General features: G+C 46.2%; 1 protein-coding gene across 1 annotated transcript; it reads left to right on the forward strand.

The window, feature by feature from the left end:
* The first annotated feature begins 4,408 nt into the window (after positions 1-4,408).
* NDUFC1 (NADH:ubiquinone oxidoreductase subunit C1) lies at positions 4,409-15,732 on the forward strand. Its single transcript, XM_062199595.1, has 4 exons — positions 4,409-4,519; positions 5,061-5,164; positions 9,593-9,675; positions 15,599-15,732. Exons 1-3 carry the CDS (start codon positions 4,453-4,455, stop codon positions 9,650-9,652), a joined length of 231 nt encoding a protein of 76 aa, XP_062055579.1. The 5' UTR covers positions 4,409-4,452; the 3' UTR covers positions 9,653-9,675; positions 15,599-15,732.
* Positions 15,733-23,711: the final 7,979 nt, after the last annotated feature.

Consider the following 23,711-nt stretch of genomic DNA (forward strand, 5'->3'; position numbering starts at 1 on the left):
ATATGTAAGATTTCTCTATTGAGACTTGCACATTTTAATTACTAAGTATTTAATACAGAAACAATATAAAAGAAATCTGTCACTCATATTTAACAAATGTTAATTTTGCTATTCTGATGTTTTTAAGATTTATTTATTTATTTATTTATTGAAAGGCAGAGTTAGAGAGACAGAACTTCGATCTGCTGGTTGACTCCCCAAATGGCTACAACAGCAGGGGCTAGGCCGGGTTGAAACTGAGAGGGGCTGGTGCTGTGGCGCAGTGGGTTAAAGCCCTGACCTGAAGCGCCGGCATCCCATATGGGCGCCGGTTCTAGTCCCAGCTGCTCCACTTCCGATCCAGCTTTGCTATGGCCTGGGAGAGCAGTAGAAGATGGCCCAAGTCCTTGAGCCCCTATACCCACGTGGGAGACCCAGAAGAAACTCCTGGCTCCTGGCTTCGGATCGGCACAGCTCCGCCATTGCGGCCATCTGGGGGGAGAACCAGCGGATGGAAGACCTCTCTCTCTATCTCTACCTCTCTCTGTAACTCTATCTTTTAAATAAATAAAAATAAATCTTTAAAAAAAAAAAAAAAAACTGGGAGTCTGGAACTCCATTTTAGCCTCCCACATGGGAGCAGGCGTCCAAACACTTGACCAATCTTCTATTGCTTTCTCAAGCATATTAGCAGGGAGCTGGATTGGAAGTAGAGCAGCTGGGACTTGAACTGGTACCTATTTGGGTTGCAAGCACTGCAGGCAGCCACGTAACCTTGCTGTGCCACAACACTGGCCCCATCTGATTTTTTTTTTTTTTAATATAAACTTGCAGTTACATCAGGAAGTCCATCTCTCAGGTCTTGAATTTGATCTATGATATATTAATGAGTCCATAAACATATATGTGTGGTTTTGCATTTTATACTGTTTCAAGTCTTGCTCTTCTTTAACCCTCCCAAGGGATGTGAATCGAGTAAATTGTTTCCCAACAGAAATATGGAACTAAAAGTTTGGGCTTTAGCTGCTACCTCAAATCTCTTCTCTCTTCACCTGGGTCATGAGTAAGACTTCAGCATTCAAATTCTGGTCCTGCTTAAATGCACGCCAAGAAGCAGCTCCTGCCCAAATGCCACAGTGCTTTGCTCCTGGCTGGAGTTGCTTCATCAGGATTCTTTCAAGATGGAGTTTCACGTGGGCTGCCTACTCTGAGTGTAGAGTTCCATCAGCTCTAACATGCTGGGAGAAAATGTGCTTGTACTTCATCACTTTCCCAAAATACACACTAGTAAAAGGACCCAAGGACCAAAGCTCTAAAAAAGAGCAAAATAGCTCTTCCCAACAGCAGTCCGAAATGAGTAATCCACTCTCTGGTTCTGAACACTCTGATTCAACGTGGCTTCTGTTTCAACATGTAAGATACCAGCAAAAGCTTCGTCAGGATGAGCTTCCAAGGGATGGTAGATAGGATACACAACCAAGGAGTTGCTGAGTGGACATGAAGCCAAGAAACTGAGACTCGACAGCTGACTCAGCGCTGGCATTAGCTGGGTGGTTTGCTTACATGAGCATGGCTACAGAAGGCTCAAACTAGGTTACAAACTATAAAATGACTCACAATTTAGCACCCTGTTTAGCCAACATTTGCATGGTAAAAAAAAAAAACGAGCTAGGAAGCATAGCACAATTATTTTACTCTTTGGTCAATAATTTTTGGTTAAAAAAAAGAAAATGATATTACTAGTAAAAACACAGAAGGAAAAGAAATGCTAACATTTATCTTGCTTTTAAAATTAACCTATATGGGCTCTCAGTTCCTTGCCAAGATGCCTGCCTGGTCTGTCAGTTGTATTCTCTTCATTATTTCTCTTCCTTAAACTTTGCTAGCATGTTTACACTAAAAAATAATAATAATAAAATAAAATTAACTGTCTCCCTCTCTCCTCCCCTCTCTCCCATCCCCGTCTCCCCCTTCCCCCTCCCTCTCCCTCCTGATCTTTCTTCTTCTTCTTCTTCTTCTTCTTCTTCTTCTTCTTCTTCTTCTTCTTCTTCTTCTTCTTTTCTCTCTCTCTCTCTCTCTCTCTCTCTCTCTCTCTCTCTCTCTCCACCCCCCTCTCTTTCTTCTTTGGCCTTCTCCTTTGGCATGGATTTCCCCCCATCAATAAACCCTGCCCTTAACTCCAGCGTTTGGTGTGTTTTGTGGTAGCCTTACATTGGTGCTATAACTCAGATCCAGGCTCCTCCATCAACCTTGCTATCCCTTCAGGGATTTGAGCTGCTTTGGGATCCTGGACCCCCGCCAACCACAAAGCACACCCCCACACACACTTCCCTTCCACACCATGAAGCTCTGTAATCTCCATCCACACACCGGCCTTTAAAACTCCTGAGTGTTTACAGGAGGTGATAACAGAATGAACCAAAGCCTTCAACCAAGCAGTCAACCAAATGCTGCTGCAGGGATATGCTGGCTCCCACCAAGGAGATCCTGGCTTGAGCCATCACCCCATGCCAGCAGAGTGACTCATTGCCCATGTCAGCAGGAAGCAGCTATACAAGATAGACCACGCCTTTCCACCCCTCCTGGACTTTTGGGGCCTATGTAATCCCATACAACACCTGCTTTATAAAAAACAAAAGGGGGGAATGTTAGTAAAATGGCGCAGTCTTATCGGTGGTGCGATCTACACCCTGACGCCATCCTAGGCTCTGGCCCTCGCTGCCATTGCCAGAAGCCAGGTGACAAAATGGTCCAGCCACAACTGTCAGCTCCACCTCCACCCTAACAGGATTCACTACTTTTATTTCCCTGCCCCCTACAAGGTATAACAAGAACTGCTTCCAACACATGTGTGCTCTCTCTGTCTCTTTCATCCCCTCTCTTTCTTAATCTCTCTCAACACCCCCCTCTCTCTTCTTTGCCCTTTCCCTCTGGCCTGTTGGATTTCCCCATCAATAAACCTTTCCCTTAACTCTGAAAAATAAATAAATAAATAAATAAATAAATAAATAAATAAATTGTACCAAAAAAATTAACCTATATGGCATTAGGTTTAAAGGAATAACTTAAGGACTAAAATTTATTGTTTTCTATTTGTATTTTTACAGGGTTTCAAGACATCTCAAACAAAGAATTCAATGTGCAAAAATCTAATTTAAATCTAAGATAAAACCTGTTAGTCGGTACAAATGGCCTTTTTTTTTTTAAAGCTCAATTGACTTTTCCAATTTCGTGAGGGGTTTTTTAGTGTGGGTTTTTTTGTTTGTTTGTTTGTTTTTTGTTTTGGTTTGTTTCTTTGTTTTAGGATTTTTAGAGTTACACAGGAAGGGACAAAGAGAAAGATCTGCTTCTGCCAGTTCACTTTCCAAATGGTTGCAAAGGCTGGGGCTAGTTCAGGCTGAAGCCGGGAGCCTAGAACTCCATCGGGATCTCCCACGTAGGCGGCAGAGGCCACCTTCCACTGCTTTCCCAGGGAGTTGGATCAGAAGCAGAGCAGCAGGCAACAGCTTAACCCAATGTGCCAGCTAGTACGAAGTCTTAATACTACGGGGCACTTTCTAAGCTTCATAACAGATCCCGTAAGTTAAGTTTTATGTTCCAAATGTAAACCTGAGGTATACATGCCTCAAAGGTGGTGGGCAGGAATGGTGCTTTGAACTTAACAGTTGGAACCTGATCTACACAGCTCCTGGCCTCCCAGGTAGTCCAGGGCTGTTAGATGCACCAGGAGCGTGCCTAGGTCTCAGATCAGTGGCCCTCACACTGAATCCCACACATCTGCCAGCCCTGCCCACCTCAAGACGTTTCCTTTCTAAAAGACCAGGGTTCTCTTTCCCTCCTAGGGTTGTGAGGCTTCACTGCAATCACAAGGGTAAATGGACTTTAGGAACTGTTATGGGGTCTTTTCAAACATAAGAAGTAATATCTTGGATGAGTGGCTGTCTTCTGTGAGCATCGTCGGTAGACGGCTGGGCATGGAGTCGTTGTGAAAGATGAAATGAAACAGTGCATGTAAACCATATGACGCACTTATGCACGGTGCCTGGAACACAGAACTCCGTCCAAATTGCTAGTTGTCACTCGGCCAAAACTTCATTTACAGTGTTCTGGCTCATGTGGAATTTTAGGGTGCCCCTCCCGAGGGGTGGGGGGTGGGGGATGGGGAGAGAATGAAAAGACATACTCAAGGGACAGAGAAGTGGATAAGCGACCTTTTTTTTTTTTTTTCCTTTTCTCTCTTTTCGTTTAAGTCATGTCCTTTCCAGCCCCACTTTATAGACCCAACGCATGCGGCAAGGGGGTGCTGAGGAACCACGCCATGACTGCGATTTGCCTGGGCACCCGGCCGAGCTTGGGCCTGAGCCCAAGAGTACGCGCTACCGCCCGCCAGGGGGCGCTCGGAGGCGCGCCGGCTCCGGGAGAGGAGAGCGGAGGCGAACGAGCGAGCGGGGAGGTGGAGCGCGGCCCAGCAAGATGGCGCCGTCCGCATCGCTGCGTCCTCTCTCACGGCTGCTGGCCCCCGCCAGGCTCCCCAGCGGCTGTGAGTGTCCCAATTCAAGCAGGCCGACTCGCCCCGCAGCCTGCCTCTCCCAGGGCGGACCCGGCCCGCGGGAGCTGGAGGCGGCAGCGGCCCGGGCTGGTCCTGCAGTGACCTTGGCCAGCCGGCGGCCTAGAACCGCGCCTGCCCCTCTTCCCCGGACCCTGGAATCCCCGTCACGGGCCACCAACTCAGCTCCTTCTCGTTCTCCGCGAAGGAACTGCGGGCCCTCCCTCCCCGAGGTCGTGTCCCGCCGACACGCTGGGGAAGGAGACGCTCCCTGGGGCGCCGGCTCTGGAGTGGTCTGAGCGTCCACAAGGCCCTGAACGAGGCTTCGGCGGCGTCCGGCCGGCTACCGACGACCGGCGTGGCTTTGCCGGTGGCCCCGGGAGAGTTACCTGCCCTCTCTGAACCTCTCTTTTCCTTAGCTGTTTAAGGCGGGGAGGGTTGAGGAAAGAATTGGATGCGGCAGCATCACGTAGTTGCTAGGGTTTTCCGCTGAGGCAATGCATTTCAGATTGAGTATCTCTGTTTCCCCTTTCAGCTCCAGCGCGGTCGAAGTTCTACGTGCGGGAGCCGCCGAATGACAAACCTGACTGGCTGAAAGTTGGGCTGACCTTGGGCAGCAGCGCGTTCCTGTGGATCTATGTAAGAACTTCATGCTTGGGTGGCCAGCACCGTGGTGGGGGAGACCACAGGACAGCGGGGAGCAAATGGTACAGTGTGTGGGAGCGACGCTCCCCTACACTGGTGGCTATGTAACCGCTAATACATTGCTCTGTAAGGCACGTCTCTAGAAGGGCTAAAAAGAAGTTAAGTTTTGAGCGGCGTTGAAAAAATACGAGACTGAAATTTCTGTTAATTTTTGTTACTTAGAATGGTTTTGTGAGCAGTGGCAGTTTGTACGAAATATTAAGTATGCTTTCTTAATGAGAATTAGGGCCGCTTGGTGTTTTTTCTGAAGGCACCTTTTTCATTTGCCATCAGGACAGACCAGCAGTGAATATGCTGTACTGATAAAATCCCAGTAGATTCAAAACCCCACAAATAAACCAACAAATGCTTCATTGTTTTAAAAGTGATAGAGATAACCCTCAGAGGAACTAAGGAACAGACAATAAATGTTCCAAAGTACTAGGAAGAAACAGAAAATGCAACCCGTGTAGCCAAGGAAAGAAAAGAAGTGTTAGAAGTATAACAGGCGAGCCTTGTAGCATAGTGGGTTAAGCAGCTCCTTTGGTACTCTGGTTCCCCTTATCAGAATGCCTGGGATCCAGTCCTGTCTACACTTCCAATTCAGCTTCCTGCTAGTCTATCCGGGAGACAGCAGAGCACTTGGGTCCCTGCCACCCACTTGTGAGACTTGTGTTGAGTTCCTGGCTCCTGGCTTAGGCCTGGTACAGCCTTGGCTCTTGTGGGTATTTGGAGAGTGAAACAGCAAATAGAAGATCTCTGCCACTCTGCCTTTCTTTCTTTCTTTTTTTTTAAGATTTTATTTATTTATTTGAGAGGGAGAGACAGAGAGAAAGGTCTTCCATCTGCTGGTTCATGCCCCAAGTGGCTGCAACAGCCGGATCTGCGCCGATCTGAAGCCAGGAGCCAGGAGCTTCCTCCAGGTCTCCCACATGGGTTCAGAGTCCCAAGGATTTGGGCCATCTTCTACTGCTTTCCCAGGCCATAGCAGAGAGCTGGATTGGAAGAGGAGCAGTGGAGACTAGAACTGCTTTAACCCGCTGTGCCACCACGCCAGCCCCTATACCTAATACTTTTTAAAAAATATCTGCTTACCTATTTGAGAGACAGGCAGAGCTCCTATTCACAGATTCACTAAAGCTGGAAGCCAAGAACTCAGTCCAGGTCTCTTTCATGGGTGTCAGGAACCCAACTCCTGGAGCCATCACTGATGCCTCCCAGGGTCTACATTAAGTAGGAAACTGGATCAGGAGCCAGGGCCAGGAATCAAACCAGGTACTCTGATGTGGAACAGGGTGCCCTGACCAGCATCCTAATCCCTAAGCCAAACCTCTGCCCCTCTACCTAATACTTTACAGGTCAGTTTTCATTGAATATCATTTCAACTACACCATGTGTTACATGCTATTGCTATTAACCCATTGCAGATGAAGAAACACACTTAGAGAATTGCTGAACCCAATCCTCCCTGACTTCAGAGACCACATGATACTGCAAACTGCTACTGCAAACTGCTGTAAAACACTGCAGATAAAATCATTTTTTAAAGTTGATTCAAGTGTTGTGGTATAGCAGGTAAAGCTGCCTCCTGGCAGTGCCAGCATCCCATGTGGGCATCAGTTCAAGTCCAGGCTGCTAGCTTCTGATTCAGCTACCTCCTAATGTATATGTGTATCTGGGAAAGTAGTGGAGGATAGCCCAAGAGCTTAGGCCCCTGTACCCACATGGGAGACCTGGATGAAGCTTCTGGCTTCTGGGTTTGGCCTGGTCCAGCCCTTGCTGTTATGGCCATTTGGGGAGTGAACCAGTGGATGAAAAGGTTTCTCTGTCTCTCTAACTCTACTTTTCAAGTAAATAAAATAAATCTTAAAAAAAAAAAAATTGATAAAGTTGATTCAAAGTATCTGCTATATTAGTATTTCAAATTTTTTGTTTTATGTTATTTTTGAAAAAGATTTATTTATTTGAAAGGCAGAGTTACAGAGAGGCAGAGAGAGAGAAAAGAAAGAGAGAGAGAGAGCTTCGATCAGCTGGCTCATTTCTCAGGTGGCCACAACGGCCAGAGCTGTGCCAATCTGAAGCCAGGAGCCAGGAACTTCCTCCAGGTGTCCCACGTGGGTTCAGGGGCCCAAGGACTTAGGCCATCTTCTGCTGTTTTCCCAGGCCACAGAAGAGAGCTGGATTGGAAATGGAGCAGTCAGGATTCGAACTGGTGCCCATAGGGGATGCCGGCACTGCAGACTGGGGCTTTAACTCTCTGTGCTACAGCGTCGGTCCCATTTTTTGGTTTTATCTGATAAGTTTGGGGCTTCTTCGACTAACCTACACTTCTAGCACTTATTTTAGATTTTCTTATAAAGTGATTCAAACTTTTGATAAGGGAAGAAGAGAACTATTGAAAGTTATAATTTAACAATGTAAACTAACCCTTTTCAATAATGTTTTATATAATGAAATTTTATACTTTTTTTTTTAAAGATTTATTTTATTTATTTGAAAGGCAGGGTTGCAGAGAGAGATCAATCTATCCACTGGTTTATTCCCCAAATGGCTGCAGTGTATTGGGGCTGGCCCAGGCTGAAGCCAGGAGCCAGCAGCTTCATCCAGGTCTCCCACATGGGTAGTAGGGGCCCAAGAACTTGAGCCATCTTCCACTGCTTTTCCTAGGCTATCAGCAGGGAGCTGGATTGGAAGTGGAGCAGCCAAGAGTTGAACTGGTGCCCATCTGGGATACTGGCATTGCAGGGGCATCTTAACCAGTTATGTCACAATGCCAGCCCCTATATATTCTTTCTTCTTCTTCTTTTTTTTTTTTTTTTTAAAGATTTATTTATTTGAAAGAATTACAGAAAGGGAGAGAGAGAGAGAGAGAGAGAGAGAGAGAGAGAAAGAGAGAGAAAGAGATCCTCCATCCACTGGCTCACTCCCAAATGGCTGCAATGGCCAAGGCCAGGCCAGGGTAAAGCCAGGAGCCAGAGCTTCATTCTGGTGGGTGGCAGAAGCCCAAGCACTTGGGCCATCTTCTGCTTTTTCAGGTGCATCAACAGGGAGCTGCATTGGAAGTAGAGCAGCCAGGACTTGAACCAGTGCTCTTATGGGTTGCTGACATTGCAGGCAGCAGCTTAACCCAGAGCCAGCCCCTCCATTCTTTTTTTTAAATTTTTTTTTTTATTTTTATTTTTTGACAGGCAGAGTGGATAGAAAGAGAGACAGAGAGAAAGGTCTTCCTTTTTGCCATTGGTTCACCCTCCAATGGCTGCTGTGGCCTGCGCATCATGCTGATCCGAAGCCTGGAGCCAGGTGCTTCTCCTGGTCTCCCATGCGGGTGCAGGGCCCAAGCACTTAGGCCATCCTCCACTGCCTTCCCGGGCGATAGCAGAGAGCTGGCCTGGAAGAGGGGCAACCGGGATAGAATCCGGCGCCCCGACTGGGACTAGAACCCGGTGTGCCGGCACCACAAAGCGGAGGATTAGCCTGTTAAGCCAGGGCGCCGGCCCCCCGCCATTCTTAATTTAAAGTTTTTCCTAAAAAAGAAGCTTGATTACTCCTGAGAACATTAGTAATTAAAACTGGATCTTTGGGCCGGCACTGCGGCTCAATAGGCTAATCATCCGCCTGCGGCGCCAGCACCCTGGGTTCTAGTCCCGGTTGGGCCGCCAGATTCTGTCCCGGTCGCTCCTCTTCCAGCCCAGCTCTCTGCTGTGGCCCGGGAGTGCAGTGGAGGATGGCCCAGGTCCTTGGGCCCTACACCCGCATGGGAGACCAGGAGAAGCACCTGGCTCCTGGCTTCGGATCAACGCAGTGCGCCGACCACAGCGGCCATTGGGGGGTGAACCCAATGGAAAAGGAAGACCTTTCTCTCTGGCTCTCTCTCACACTGTCCACTCTGCCTGTCAATAAATGAATAAATAAATAAAAATTTAAAAAACTGGATCTTTGATTGCTATGAATGTCATATATTAACCATTACTCCCATTGTATATTCTGTCAGACAGTGGTTCTGCGACAGTGGCTGTCCTCCAAGATACCTAATTCATGGAGCTGGGAGACAGACTGGGCGATTCACTCTCAGTAGCAAACCCTAAAATCAGATGTGTAACACATATCCACCAACCAGCCTAGCCTATACCTATTATGTAATTTTATCAGAGAAATTGAGTTTAAACTTTTAAGGGTTGCCTTTTCAAGTTCAGTGTGTCTGATTGTGTTTAACAGCTTATTCCATTTATGCTTTTTGGATTTGTGGATCTCTTAGTCTTTTATTTCTAGCTAGAATAATTATAAGTATTTTAATCTGTCCTTATTCCTCTTATAAGTATCATTATTAATCTCTAAGTTGTTGGCAGGATCACATTTCTAATTTTAGTTGTAAACTACTTGTAGCTCATCAAACAACACAATGAAGATGTTTTAGAGTACAAAAGAAGAAATGGATTGGAGTAAACTTTGGAAATGCCAGTAATACTGTAAGTATAAAATTTTTTGGGTAGACTAGATTGTGCAAATTAATTTTAAATACTGTATTTTGTTTTTTTAATTAGGTTTATACCTTTTAGCACCCCTATTCTTTCTGTATCAAATTCATGAATTATGATGCCTATGACAGCTGGGGCTGGGCTAAGCCAAACCCAAGAGGCAGGAATTCAACCCGCGTCTCTTACAGGGGGATGGGGACCTAAGCACTTGAGCTATCATCTGCTGCCTCCCAGGCTATGAGTTAGCAGGAAGCTGGAATCAGAACTGGAGCCAGAACTTGGACTCATGGGCTCCAGTATGTGATGCAGGTGTCCCAAAAGGGTACCTTATCCTCTGTGCCAAATGTCTACACCTTAATGCTTTGGCTCAAACACCTTTTAGCATAATCATTTTTTTTTTTTAAGATTTATTTTATTTGAAAGGCAGAGTTGGAGAGAGAGATCTTCCATCTACTGATTCACTCCCCAAATGGCCACAGTGGCCAGGGCTGGGCCAAGCAGAAGCCAGGAGCTTCTTTAGGGTTTCCCACATGGTTGCAGGGGCGCTTGGGCCATCATTCACTGCTTTCCTAGGCACATTAGCAGGGATCTGGATTAGAAGTCGAGCAGCTGGGACTCAAACCAGTGCCCATATGGGATGCTGGCAGCACAGGCAACAGCTTTAGCTGCTAAGCCATAATGCCAACCCATAGCATAATCATTTTAAGTCATTGTTTGTTTGTTTTTTTAGTATTAGAGGATTTCATAGGACTTTTTTATTTTAAAGATTTATTTATGTATTTGAAAGGCAGAGTTACAGAGAGGCAGAGAGAGAGAGAGAGAGAGGTCTTCCATCAGCTGGTTCATTCTCCAAATGACTGCAACAGCCGGAGCTGGGCCAATCCAAAGCCAGGAGCCTGGAGCTTCTTCTAGGTCTCTCACATGGGTGCAGGGGCCAGGGACTTGGGCCATCTTCTACTGCTTTCCCAGGTCACAGCAGAGAACTGGATCGGATGGGACATGCATGGGTGCCCATATGGAATGCTGGCACTACAGAAAGCAGCTTTGACCACTACACCAGAGCACTGGCCCCTAAATCATCATTTTTGACCCAGTGTTTAAACACACTTATATTTATGAATGAAACTAAAAGCATAGTACTTTCTTTTTTTTTTTTTTTTTGACAGAGTTAGACAATGAGAGGAAGAGACAGAGAGAAAGGTCTTCCCTCTGTTGGTTCACCCCCCAAATGGCTGCCATGGCCGGAGCTACGCTGATCCAAAGCCAGGTGCTTCTTCCTGGTCTCCCATGCGGGTGCAGGGGCCCAAGCACTTGGGCCATCCTCCACTGCCTTCCCAGGCCACAGCAGAGAGCTGAACTGGAAGAGGAGCAACTGGGACCAGAACCCAGCACCCATATGGGATGCCGGCGCCAAAGGCGGAGGATCAACCAAGTGAGCCACAGCACCGGCCCAAGCATATTACTTTCTTAAATTCAATAGTGCTTTATACATTTCCTTCATAGCACTTATGAAAGTTATCATTATTTATATTAGAATTGCTTTGGGTGTGCTGTGACATAATGGGCTAAGCTTCTACCTGTGGCAACAGCATCCCATATGGGCACTAGTTCACGTCTCACCTGCTCCTCTTCTGATCCAGCTCTTCTGTGGCTTGGGAAAGCAGTAGAAGATGGCCAAATTTCTTGGGTCCCTGAACCTACATGGGAGACCAGAAGAAGCTCCTGGCTTTGGATCAGATCAGCTCTGGCCATGGCGGCCATTTGGAGAGTGAACCAGCAGATGGGAGACCTTTCTCTCTGATTCTCCCTCTTCTGTCTGTAAATCTTCCAGTCTTTATTTATAAATAAGTAAAATCTGAAGGAAAAAAAAAAGAATTGCTTAATGTCTTTGACATTCCTTGCTTGAGTGTGAATTCCATGGGAACCAGAATCCTATTTCATTAATTGTCATGTACTCAGCAACATGTTGAATGCCTGGCCTGTAGTAGAATGGAAAAGTGTACTTAAAATTTTTTTCTACATGACCATGTCATTATGATTGTCACTATGACTAACATCAACTCAAACAATTCCTGGGAAAGCCTAGCAGTGAAAAAAGATAACATTCTACGTGGTCTGTGATGACAAGGATCAGTTTATTTTATATATATTAAAATATAAACTGTATATATTACTGTGTAGTTATCTGTATATTATCTATATATTCATACACACATACATACATATTAAGGATATTTGTGAATTCCTATACTAATCCCTTTGTGTTGTTTTGTTTTTGTTTTTTTGACAGGCAGAGTGATAGAGAGAGAGAGACAGAGAGAAAGGTCTTCCTTTTTGCCATTGGTTCACACTCCAGTGGCCGCTGCAGCCGGCGCATCTCGAGGATCTGAAGGCAGGAGCCAGGTGCTTCCTCCTGGTATCCCATGCGGGTGTAGGGCCCAAGTACTTGGGCCATCCTCCACTGCCTTCCCGGGCCATAGCAGAGAGCTGGCCTGGAAGAGGGGCAACCGGGATAGAATCCAGCGCTCCAACCAGGACTAGAATCTGGTGTGCTGGCGCCACAAGGTGGAGGATTAGCCTGTTAAGCCACGGCACCGGCCACTAATCCCTTTGTAAATTGAGAAATCACTCTCAAAATTCTCAAGCTGGGGCAGGTGTTGTTGTGTTTTTTTTTGTTTTGTTTTTTTTTTGACAGGCAGAGTGGATAGTGAGAGACAGAGAGAAAGGTCTTCCTTTGCCGTTGGTTCACCCTCTAATGGCTGCTGTGGCCAGCGCACTGCGGCCGGTGCACCGCACTGATCCGAAGCCAGGTGCTTCGAAGCCAGGAGCCAGGTGCTTCTCCTGGTCTCCCATGGGGTGCAGGGCCCAAGCACTTGGGCCATCCTCCACTGCACTCCCGGGCCACAGCAGAGAGCTGGACTGGAAGAGGGGCAACTGGGACAGAATCCGGTGCCCCAACCAGGACTAGAACCTGGTGTGCCGGCGCTGCTAGGCAGAGGATTAGCCTGTTGAGCCATGGCGCCGGCCTGGGGCAGTTGTTTTGGTACAGTGAGTTAAGCCACCCTTTGGGATGCCCATATCCCATATCAGAGTGCCAGTTCAACTCTTGGCTCTCTGCTTCTGATCCAACTTCTCACTAATGTGCCTAGTGAAGCAGCAGATAATGGCCCAAGTACTTGCATCTCTTCTGCCGAAGACCTTAAGGGAGACCTGGGATCCTATCTTCATCCTGGCCCAACAGTAGCTGTTGAGAGCATTTGGAAAGAGAACCACAAGATGGAAGACCTTTCTCTCTGTGTCTCTCTCTCTATCTCTGCCTTTCAAATAAATCTTTTTTTTCCTGGAGTTTCTTCTTCCTTCCACTGGTTTATTTTCTTTTTAAAAAATTTTTAAAATTTATTATTTATTTGACAGAGTTAGACAGTGAGAGAGAGACAGAGAGAAAGGTCCTCCTTCATTGGTTCACCCCCCCAGATGGCCGCTACGGCCAGAGCTATGCCATTCTGAAGCCAGGAGCCAGGTGCTTCTTCCTGGTCTCCCATGCGGGTGCAGGGCCCAAGCACTTGGACCATCTTCCACTGCCTTCCCGGGCCATAGCAGAGAGCTGGACTGGAAGAGGAGCAACCGGGACTGGAACCCAGCGCCCATATGGGATGTCTGTGCCGCAGGCAGAAGATTAACCAAGTGAACCACGGCGCCACCCCCCCCCCCCTTTTTAAATATTTATTTATTTATTATTTGAAAGGCAAAGTTACAGAGAGGCAGAAGCAGAGAGAGAGAGGTTTTTCATCCACTGGTTCACTCCCCAGATGGCTGCAACAGCCAGAGCTGTGCCAATCTGAAGCCAGAAGCCAGGAGCTTCCTCTGGGTCTTCCATGAGGGTGCAGGGGCCCAAAGACTTGGGCCACCTTCCACTGCTTTCCCAGGCCATGGCAGAGAGCTGAATTGGAAGTGGGGCAGCCAGGACTCGAACGAGCACCCATATGGGATGCCAGCATTACAGGTGGCGGCTTTACCTGCTATGCCACTATGCTGGCCCCTCAAATCTTTAATAGAAAAAAATATATAGTAGGAGCAATACTGTGGCATAGCCGGTAAAGCTGCCGCCTTCGGTGCCAGCATCCCTCCCACATGGTTGCTGATTCAAGTCCCAGCTGCTCTACTTCTGATCCAGCTCTCTGCTATGGCCTGGGAAAGCAGTAGAAGATGGCCCAAGTCCTTGGGTCCTTGCACCCACATAGGAGACCTGGAAGAAGCTCCAGGCTCCTGGCTTCAGATCGGTGCAACTCTGGCTGTTGTAGACATTTGGAGAGTGAACCAGCGGGTTGAAGATCTCTTTCTCTGCCTCTGCCTCTGCATCTCTATAACTCTGCCTTCCAAATAAATCAATGAATCTTGGAAAAGTCTTGGGGCCTGCTTTGTGGTGCAGTGGGTAAAGCCACTGCCACCTGCAACACTAGCATCCCATGTGGGTATAGTTGAGTCCTAGCTACTCCACATTCTTTTTCCTAAAGTCTTTTCTCATGGTCATTTTATATATATATAATTATACATATTTATATATTATATATAATTTTTTAAAAATTTATTTGAAAGGCAGAGTTAGAGAGGTCTTCCATCTGCTGATTCACTCCCCAAATGGCTGCAATGGCCAGAACTAGGCTGATCCAAAGCCAGGAGCCAGAGCTTCTTTTGGGTCTCCTATGAGGGTACAGGGCCCCAAACACCTGGGCCATCTTCTGCTGCTTTCCCAGGCCATAGCAGAGAGCTAGATTGGAAGTGGAGCAGCTAGGACTCAAACCAGTACCCATATGGGATGCTGGCACTGCTCCACTTCTGGCCTGGGAAAGCCACAGAAGTTGGCTCAAGTGCTTGGGGCCCTGCACCCAGGTGAGAGACCCAGAAGAGACTCCTGGCTCCTGGCTTCAGCCTGCTTCATCCATGACCATTGTGGCCATTTGGAGAATAAACTAGCAAATGAAAGATTGTGTGTGTGTGTGTGTGTATGTGAGAGAGAGAGAGAGAGACTATCTCTGCAACTCTGTCTTTCAAGTAAATAATTTTTTAAAAATCTCTAGTTTTATGGATTAGGTTGATTAAAGTGGATAATTTTCATCTACTGAATGGTAAACATAGTGGTCACAACTATACTTTGTTTTGTTTACCATATTTCATAATTCTGAATCTCAAACTCAGCTCTTTATAGAGTTAATTATCCAAATCCTTTCTTTTTTTTTTTTTTTTTTTCTTTCTGGTAATACCACCCTGGGGGCCAGCAATGTGGCTCAGGAGGTTAATGTCCTGGCCTGTAGCACTGGCATTTCATATGGGCACTGGTTCAGTTCCCAGCTGCTCCACTTCCTGTCAAGCTCTCTGCTAATGCACCTGGGAAAGCAGCAGAGGATGGTCCAAGTGCTTGGGCCCTACATCCATGTAGGAGACCCGGAAGAAGCTCCTGGCTCTTGGCTTCTGCCTGGCACTGCACTGGCCTTTGTGGCCATTTGAAGAGTGAACCAGCAGATTAAAGACCTCTTTTTCTCTGTCTCTTTCTCTCTCTGTAACTGCCTTTTAAGTAAATAAAATAAATCTTTTAAAAAAAACAAAAAGCTGCTTGGGAGGCCTACATCCCATTAAAAAAAACTCACCCTGACCATTTCACTACTACAATCAACAGTCAAGAGTTAAAAATAAAATGGGCATTTAAATCAAAACCAGATGACTTGAGCTACTCTTTCAGAACTCAGACAAAATATTCTTGTTAAAATTTAAATAAAATATTTATTTTCCTTTTTGTGGATTTGTTCTTAGACTTTCCCTGTTGCTGTAAGGTAAATTATTCAGAGTAGTCTAATTTCATTAAATTTTATTTCTATTGATTAATGCTATCATTTTTTTGTTTTTGTCTTTGTTACAGGTATGCACATATGGTGATTAGCAGTTCCTCTGGATTATTCTGTTGAATTGTAAATGTAAGAGAAAAAATTTTATGTGAATATATGTCAAGTCAGCATTTGTGTTTTGCAACATTAAATAAAAAAAAAAAACTTATATGTTCTTCAGATAATGCATGCCTGCCAACTTATAGACAATAACAGTTCTGAGGTACGATATGAGACATGTTTCCATTGGAAGATGCCATTGCTTCCAGGGCCAGATGTAACTAAAGACAAGCTAGAAAAAAAACATTATGGAAATAGATTTGAAAAAATCACTGCTGAAGGATTTCTCCTTTTTTAAACTTTTAGTTTCTGATTAAAACACTCTTCAGTATATGAAAGAGACAGAAGCACTTTGTTATTCAGAGTACAAAAGGCTCCAAATACTGTTTTCTTCAAGAGGCACCATTTTGATGAGTCGGAAGGTAAAGGTGGGTCCTATTGCCAGAGGTTCTTTTTACTCCGTTCCTTTTATTGGGTGACTGTTGTAGTTATGGTTATGGCAACACAAAATTTATTGTCCCTCTTTACTAATACAGCTTTCATCCAATGACTTAGAAAACTCTTGATTATTTAAAAAGAGAGGTGATTAATAGACACAATTACAGGTTCCTGTGTTGTGGTGTAGCTTATAAAGCCACAGCCTGTGATGCAGGCATCCCATATGGGTGCTGGTGCAAGTCCCTGCTGATCCACTTCAATCCAGCTGCCTGCTTATCCGCCTGGGAAAGCAGCACATGATGGCCCAAGTACGTGGGCCCCTGCTCCCACATGGGAGACCCAAAAGAATCTGCTACTTCCTGACTTGGGCTTGGCCCAGCTTTGATCGTTGCCGCCATTCGGGGAACCAGTGGGGAAAAGACACCTCTGCCTGCCTCTGTGTCTCTCTCTAACACTTCCTTTCTAATAAATAGATAGTAAAAAAAAGAATTACAGTATACTCTAAAGAAGAAATACAGTATACAATTACAGTATACTTCATCTGTCCCTCATCAAAATTCTGTCTTATGCATCAATTAAAACTTATTTATGTGGGGCTGGCGCTGTGGCTCAGCAAGTTAATGCCCTGTCCTGAAGTGCCAGCATTCCGTATGGGTGCCGGTTCGAGACCCGGGTGCTCCACTTCCAATCCAGCTCTCTGCTGTGGCCTGGGAAAGCAGTTAGAAGATGGCCCAAGTCCTTGGGCCCCTGCACCCGCGTGGGAGACCTGGAAGAAGCTCCTGGCTTCGGACCTGTGCAGCTCCGGCTGTTGCGGCCATCTGGGGAGTGAACCATCGGATGGAAGACCTCTCTCTCTCCGCCTCTCCTCTCTCTGTGTAACCTCTGACTTTCAAATAAATAAATAAATCTTTTTAAAAAAAAAAAAAACCTATTTATGGGGCCAGTGCTGTGGCTCACTTGGTTAATCCTCTGCGGCACCGGCATCCCATATGGGCACTGGGTTCTAGTCCCGGTTGCTTCTCTTCAAGTCCAACTCTCTGCTGTGGCCCTGGAGGGCAGTGGAGGATGGCCCAGGTGCTTGGGCCCTGCACCCGCATGGGAGACCAGGAAGAAGCACCTGGATCCTGGCATTGGATCGGCATAGCTCCAGCCGTAGCAGCCATTTAGGGGGTGAACCAGCAAAAGGAAGACCTTTCTCTCTCTCTCTCTCTCTCTCTCTCATTCTCTCACTCTCTCACTCTCTCACTGTCTAACTCTATTTGTCAAATAAATTTAAAAAATAATTAAACTTATTTATATGCCACTTCATTAACTTGTAGTTTAAACACTTTGTGTACCATACATTTAAAAATTGATTCTTTGTTTCTCTGTTCCAAATTTAAAAGGAAAATTGCATTGCCTTGTTAGTTCTGCATGTGTTTTGAGATCTAGTCAACATCTAACCTAGGAGAATTGTGGCCCAGTATCTCTGGAAGTCACTTATTTCTTTGGTTTTCTTTTTTTTTTTTTTCTTTTCTTTTCTTTTTTTTTTTTTTATTTTTGACAGGCAGAGTGGACAGTGAGAGAGAGAGAGAGACAGAGAGAAAGGTCTTCCTTTGCCGTTGGTTCACCCTCTAATGGCCGCCGCGGTAGCACGCTGCGGCCGGCGCACCGCGCTGTTCCGATGGCAGGAGCCAGTTGCTTCTCCTGGTCTCCCACGGGGTGCAGAGCCCAAACACTTGGGCCATCCTCCACTGCACTCCCTGGCCACAGCAGAGAGCTGGCCTGGAAGAGGGGCAACCGGGACAGGATCGGTGCCCCGACCGGGACTAGAACCCGGTGTGCCGGCGCCGCAAGGCGGAGGATTAGCCTGTTGAGCCACAGCGCCGGCCTCTGGAAGTCACTTATACACATACATTGTTATATTCTTTCAAAAAAATGGACGTAAATTGCATCAAAGACCAGGTTAAAAAAAGAAAGGATGATTGATTTATTTGAAAGGCAGAGTGATAGCTCTTCCTCCCACTCATTCACTCCCCAGATGGCTTCAACATCCAGGGCTGGGCCAAGCCAAAGCTCCATATAGGTGGCAGAAGCCCAGGTCCTTGGGCCTTCATCTGCTTTCCCAGGCTCATTAGCAGGAAGCTGGATTGGAAGCCAGGATTTGAATCCCATATGGGCTTCTGGCATCACAAACAGCAGCTTAATGTACTTTGCCCAACTCCGCCCCATGACTGCTAGATTTTGTCACTTTGGAGTCTCAGCTGTTAGAGTCAGAAACAACACTGAGGATCATACAAACAAACCAATCTTATAATTTTATAAATGCAGAAACCAGAAGTGAGGAGTCATTTGACCATCACTGTGGTAGGTAGAATAATGAACCACCAAAGATTGTCCATGTCCTACTCCTTAGAACATGTGTATATGTTAATTTATCTGAAAAAGAGGGGTTGAGGGTGCAGATCGAAGCAAGCTTACTGGCCAGCTGACACTGAGTTGGGGAGACTCCTGTATTATCCAGTACAGCCCAATGTAAATGCAAGGTTCTTGCCAGTGGAAAAAGGAGTTACAAGAGTGTGTCAGTTACAGGAGTGTGTTGGAGTGATGCAGTGTGGGACTCAGCCGGTCATTTCCGCCTTTGAGGATGGAGGCCAAGTGGCAAGAAGTGTCCAGAAAATAAATTATCCCCTGAAGCCTAGAAAGGAACACAGCTCTTGGGGCCAGCACAGTGATGTAGCTGGTAAAGCCACCGGCTAAGGTGCTGGCGCCCATTCGAGTCCCAGCTGCTCCGCTTCCAGCCCTCTGCTATGGCCTGGGAAAGCAGTAGAAGATGGCCTGAGTCTTTGGTCCCCTGCACCTGTGTAGGAGACCTGGAGGAAGCTCCTGGCTCCTGAGTTCAGATTGGCGCAGCTCCTGCCATTGCAATCAATTGGGGAGTGAACCAATGGATGAAAGACTTTCTCTCTCTCTCTCTTTATCTCTCTCTCTGCCTCTACTCTCTGTAACTCTTTCAAATAAATTAATAAATTTTTATTAAAAAAAAAAAAAAGGAACACAGACCTGCTCACACCTTGTTTTTAGCCCAGGGTGTTAAGCTACTAAGATTGGTACAGCAGCAATAGCAAACTAGTACTGTCACATAGTTATAGAGACTGGGGGCGGGCTGTGATTCAGAGTACTTTTCACAGAAAGAAACATTGAAAAATTCACATCTTGGGGCTGGTGTTATGGTGTAATGGATTAAGATGCCGCCTGTAGTCCTGGTATCCCATACATGCCTGGGTTCGTGTCCCAGTTACTCCACTTCCAATCCAGCTCCCTCCTAATGCACCTGGGAAAGCAGTGGAAGATGACCCAAATGTTTGGGCCCCTGCACCCATGTGGGAGACCCAGAAGAAGCTCCTGGTTCCTGGCTTCAGATGGGCCCAGCTCCAGCTGTTGCAGCTATTTGGGGAGTGAACCAACAGAAGACTTTTCACTAGCTTCAGCCTGGCACAGCCCCAGCTGCTGGTGGCCACTGGGGAATGAGCCAGTGAATGGAAGATCTCTTTTTCTGTCTCTCCCTCTTTAACTCTGCCTTTCAAATAAATAAAAAGTGATTTTTTTAAAAAAAAATCATCTCTAAAGGGAACAGAAAGTAAGAAGCTGGAAACTAAAAGCTGATTGCCTTAGTTGGAAATAAAACAGACCTTTAATAGTATCTACTCTTTAGGCTTTGAGAATGTAACCACCCTTGTGTGGACCTTTCTCTTCCTATGCCTATATAATTCCAGGGGGAGCCGTTTGTGAAGACAAAGGCTGTTCAAAAGATATTTTCTGTTTGTGCCATCCAGTATAGTAGCCACTAGCCTCATATGGCATTTTAGCATTTGAAATATTAGTGTGACTGAATTTTTTTAACATTTAATTGATGTATTTTATTTGAAAGGAAGAGAGAGGGAAAAGTCTTTTATCCAATTGTTCACTCCTCCACATGCCCACAGCAGCCAGGCTGGGCCAGGCCAAAGCCAGGAGCCAGGGATTCTCTTCGGGTCTCCCACAGGGGCACAAATATTTGGGTTAACATCTACTTCCTCTCCAGGACATTAGCAGGAAGGTAGATCAGAAGCAGAGGCAGGACTGGAGCCCAGGATCCAGGTGTCCCAAGCAGCTTAACCCACTTCCCCACAACACCTGTCTGAATTAATTTAAATAGATATGTAAGTCTGGTGGCTGCTGATTTGGAGGGTACTCATAGAGTTGTCCCACATGGCGCTGGTAAAAGTATTTCCTGAATTGAGTAATTGAAACCTAACAAACTATGCTATTGGAGAGTAACCTACAGACCCCAAGAACAAGAATGCACCTAGGTACAAGAATGATTGAGGCTTCTCATCAAGAATCATGCTCTTGTCTGTATCTAAGCATGACCTTCTTCCCCAATCCACGTTGTAGAGAAAGCCACAGCAAATAGTTCCTGGGTGTTTATCCCAACTCAAGAGAGTAACTGGACTAGACAATCATTCTAACTGGTCATAGGATGGTTCCTATAAGAATAATACAAAGGAGTTAATCATGGGAAAATCAAGCGGTGTGGACTGAATTTCTAGTGTAAAAAATTGTTGGGATAGACATTGTGGCGCAGCAGGTTAAGCTGCCACTTAGGAGGCCCACATCCCATATGAGAGTGCCAGTCTGAGTTCTGGCTACGCTGCTTCTGATCCAGCTTCCTGTTAATGCGTCCCAGGAGACAGCAGATGATGGCTCAAATGCTTGGGCCCCTACCTCCTAAGTGGAAGGGTTATACAGAGACAGAAAGAGCTATTGAGAGATAGCTTCTATCTGCTGGTTCATTCCCCAAGTCCCCACAATGGCCAGGCTGAAACCAGGAACCAAGAACTCCATCTAGGTCTCCCACGTAGGTGGCAGGAACCCAAGTACTTCAGTCATCATCTGCTGGCTTTCCAGGCACATTATCAGGAAGCTGGGTTGAAAGCAGAACCAAGACTCAATCCCGGGCACCCCAATATGAGATGCTGGCATCCCCAGTAGAGCTTAATCTGCCCCATAATGCCTGCTCCTAGGAGATCAGTCTTTGAGAACTGCTTTTAGATCTAGAGCACTTAAGCTCTGAAAGTGTAATTAACGTTGCCAGAAGAGGACCCTTACAGTATGTATGCAAGACTACTGGAGGTCATCTGAGATAAGCTGAATTATCTCTGACCACAGATTCCTTTTTTTTTTCCCCAATCAGACCAAGAAAAATGTCAAGGATGCGCTCAAGGGCAGAGTTATAAACAGTGTGACTAACAGCCAGGGAACTATTGCCCAAGCCTGACAGTTTTCTCCGGCAAAGATCTAATGTTAAAATTCTGGGGATTCGGGAGAAGCCGCTTGCCCTAGACTGAACTGGCAGGCCAAGGGCATGTGCTCTCTGGGGAAAATGCCTCATCAAGTTGAGCAAAAGGATGCCACCAGCACGGAATACCACCTAGCCTACAGAAGAGAGTGGCTAAAAATTCCCTTTTACCCAAGAGCCCTGTGTAAGGCCGCCACAAAACACACCAGACACCGGAGTAAGGGAAAGGGTTTATTGGGGAACACCCAACAGACTGGAGTGAAGGGGCGAAGAAGGAAAAAGAAAAGGAGAGCGTAAGAGAGAGACAGAGACCAAGAGGTCAGGAGACATGGGTGGGAGGGGAGAGTGAGAGAGGAGAGGAGCAGAGAGCAGCAAGAGAGAAAAGAGAGAGGGAGAGAGTGCAGAGAACAGGCCCTTTTAAAACCCGGAGGGTGGGCAGGGAAGCAGGAGCAGCGAATCCCATTAGGATGGGGGTGGAGCTTGACAAAGGCAGTTGGGCCACGTGGCCACCTGGTTTCCAGCAATAGCCTAGGATGGTGTCAGGGTGTAGATCGTGCCATAGATAAAACTGCACCATTTTCCTAACACCGTGGGCTTTAACCAAGAAAAAAATCTGGGCAAATGATGCTGTTCATCTCACAGCTCTTTCATATCCTACCTGGGATTACCACCTCCAAGTGGAGAGGACACCATAAGCTCCCTGCTGGACCTTGCCAACTGAGAAGTGACAGTGGAGTACAGTGCATCCATCAGGTGCCCCCACTGCAGAGCAGCAGAGCATAGCACCCAGCCTGGAGTTCAGCTTAATCCGCAGTAAGAGTGCACGGCTGCTCCAGCCATTAGCTGAGCACATGTACACCTCATGTGCTTGAGAGCTCCAATCAACCTATGAATAAAGCAATTCCCCACACGTTACTCAGACTAGTATATGATTCTTAAACCCCCTCTTTTAACCATGGTATTACACTGCCTCAGTTTTTTTCATATGTAAAATAGGAATAATCAATATTATCCCTACCTACTCCTTAGGGTTGTTTAGTAAATGAGACAGTGCTTTGGGAAAGTTTTTAAAGCACCTTACATGTGTATGTTCTTTTTTTAATTTAAAAAAAGGTGGAGGGAACTTGTTTACTTGAAAGGCAGAATGACTCACAGAGAGGGATCTTTCATCTGTTGATGTACTCCCCAGTTGGCCACAACAGCTAGGGCTGGGCCAGGCTGAAACCCAGAGCCTGGAACTCCATCAAGACCTTCCTCATGGGTGGCAGGGGTCCAAGTATATGGGACATTCTTCTCTGCTTTTCCAGGCAGAAGAGCAGGGAGCTGGATCCAAAGCAGAGCAGCCAGGACTTGAACTGGACTCCAGAATAGGATGTTGGTGTTTATGGTTTTTGCAGGGTCTTAGTCCACCCGACCGAGGATGGACTGGGTCCGGAGAAAGGTAAGTGCGCCGCTCGCCCATTCCCCAGCCTCCAGATCCGGGAGACAGTCAGACGCAGGGAGGAGTCAAGTCAAGCAAGCAAGAACTCCGTTTATTGCGTGCATAGCAAAGCCTTTTAAAGCACAAGACCGCAGGATTACTGGGGCAGGGCATAAGGACCAACCAATTACTTAAAAGGTCATTTTACAGGGTGACTTTTTACAGGACCAGCCATATGTCTGTACACTCATCATCAGTTGTTGTCACCTCCCCTGATGCTGCGCGGCCAATCAGCTTTGGTGGTAAACGACTTTGGGTACTGCCCACCTTACTTACTTTGGGCGCCAACTTTGAATTGCCTCCTGTGCCTAATTTCCCCACAGTTGGTTTTTTTTTTTTTTTTTTTTTTTTTTGCCTTGTTTGAACTAATTTGATTTTAGCTGAAAGCTTTATTAGATTCCATTTCTTATTGATATCTGGTCTACTTGAGTCATCACTACTTCCTCTCAGGGTGTGCCTTAGAGGAAGCTGGATGGGAATTAGAGGAACTAGAACTGGAACCAAGCACTCCACTATGGGATGCATATATTGCAGGTGACACCTTAACTGCAGTCACAATTCCCACCCTGGGGTTCAAAATTTTTGCACCAAAGTAGATCTTTTAATTCCATTTTTCCAGGAACTTTTTAAGCACCCTCATATTGTGCCTACTATATGCCAAGAGAACTTGGAGCTAAAAGTATTATATTAATGTCTTTCTTTCCTTTTTTTTAATTCATGACCATCTGAAGTCCTTGGGCATTCCTCCCCCACTACTTGGTGACATAATTTGCTAAAAGGAATAAGTGCCACCTCTTTAGAGGGTTAGAGGGAGAATTAGAACAGATAATAGATGTGAAAATGGTTTATA

The sequence above is a fragment of the Lepus europaeus genome, chromosome 8 (genome assembly GCF_033115175.1).
Source record: "Lepus europaeus isolate LE1 chromosome 8, mLepTim1.pri, whole genome shotgun sequence".
Classification (NCBI taxonomy): domain Eukaryota; kingdom Metazoa; phylum Chordata; class Mammalia; order Lagomorpha; family Leporidae; genus Lepus; species Lepus europaeus.

Excerpts from the sequence above, each read along its gene's own strand:
- NDUFC1 (XM_062199595.1), top strand. The coding sequence starts at position 4,453 with ATGGCGCCGTCCGCATCGCTGCGTCCTCTCTCACGGCTGCTGGCCCCC. Across the intron at positions 4,520-5,060 it reads CGCCAGGCTCCCCAGCGGCT|CTCCAGCGCGGTCGAAGTTC; the intron begins GTGAGTGTCCCA and ends TTCCCCTTTCAG. Across the intron at positions 5,165-9,592 it reads GCGCGTTCCTGTGGATCTAT|CTCATCAAACAACACAATGA; the intron begins GTAAGAACTTCA and ends AACTACTTGTAG.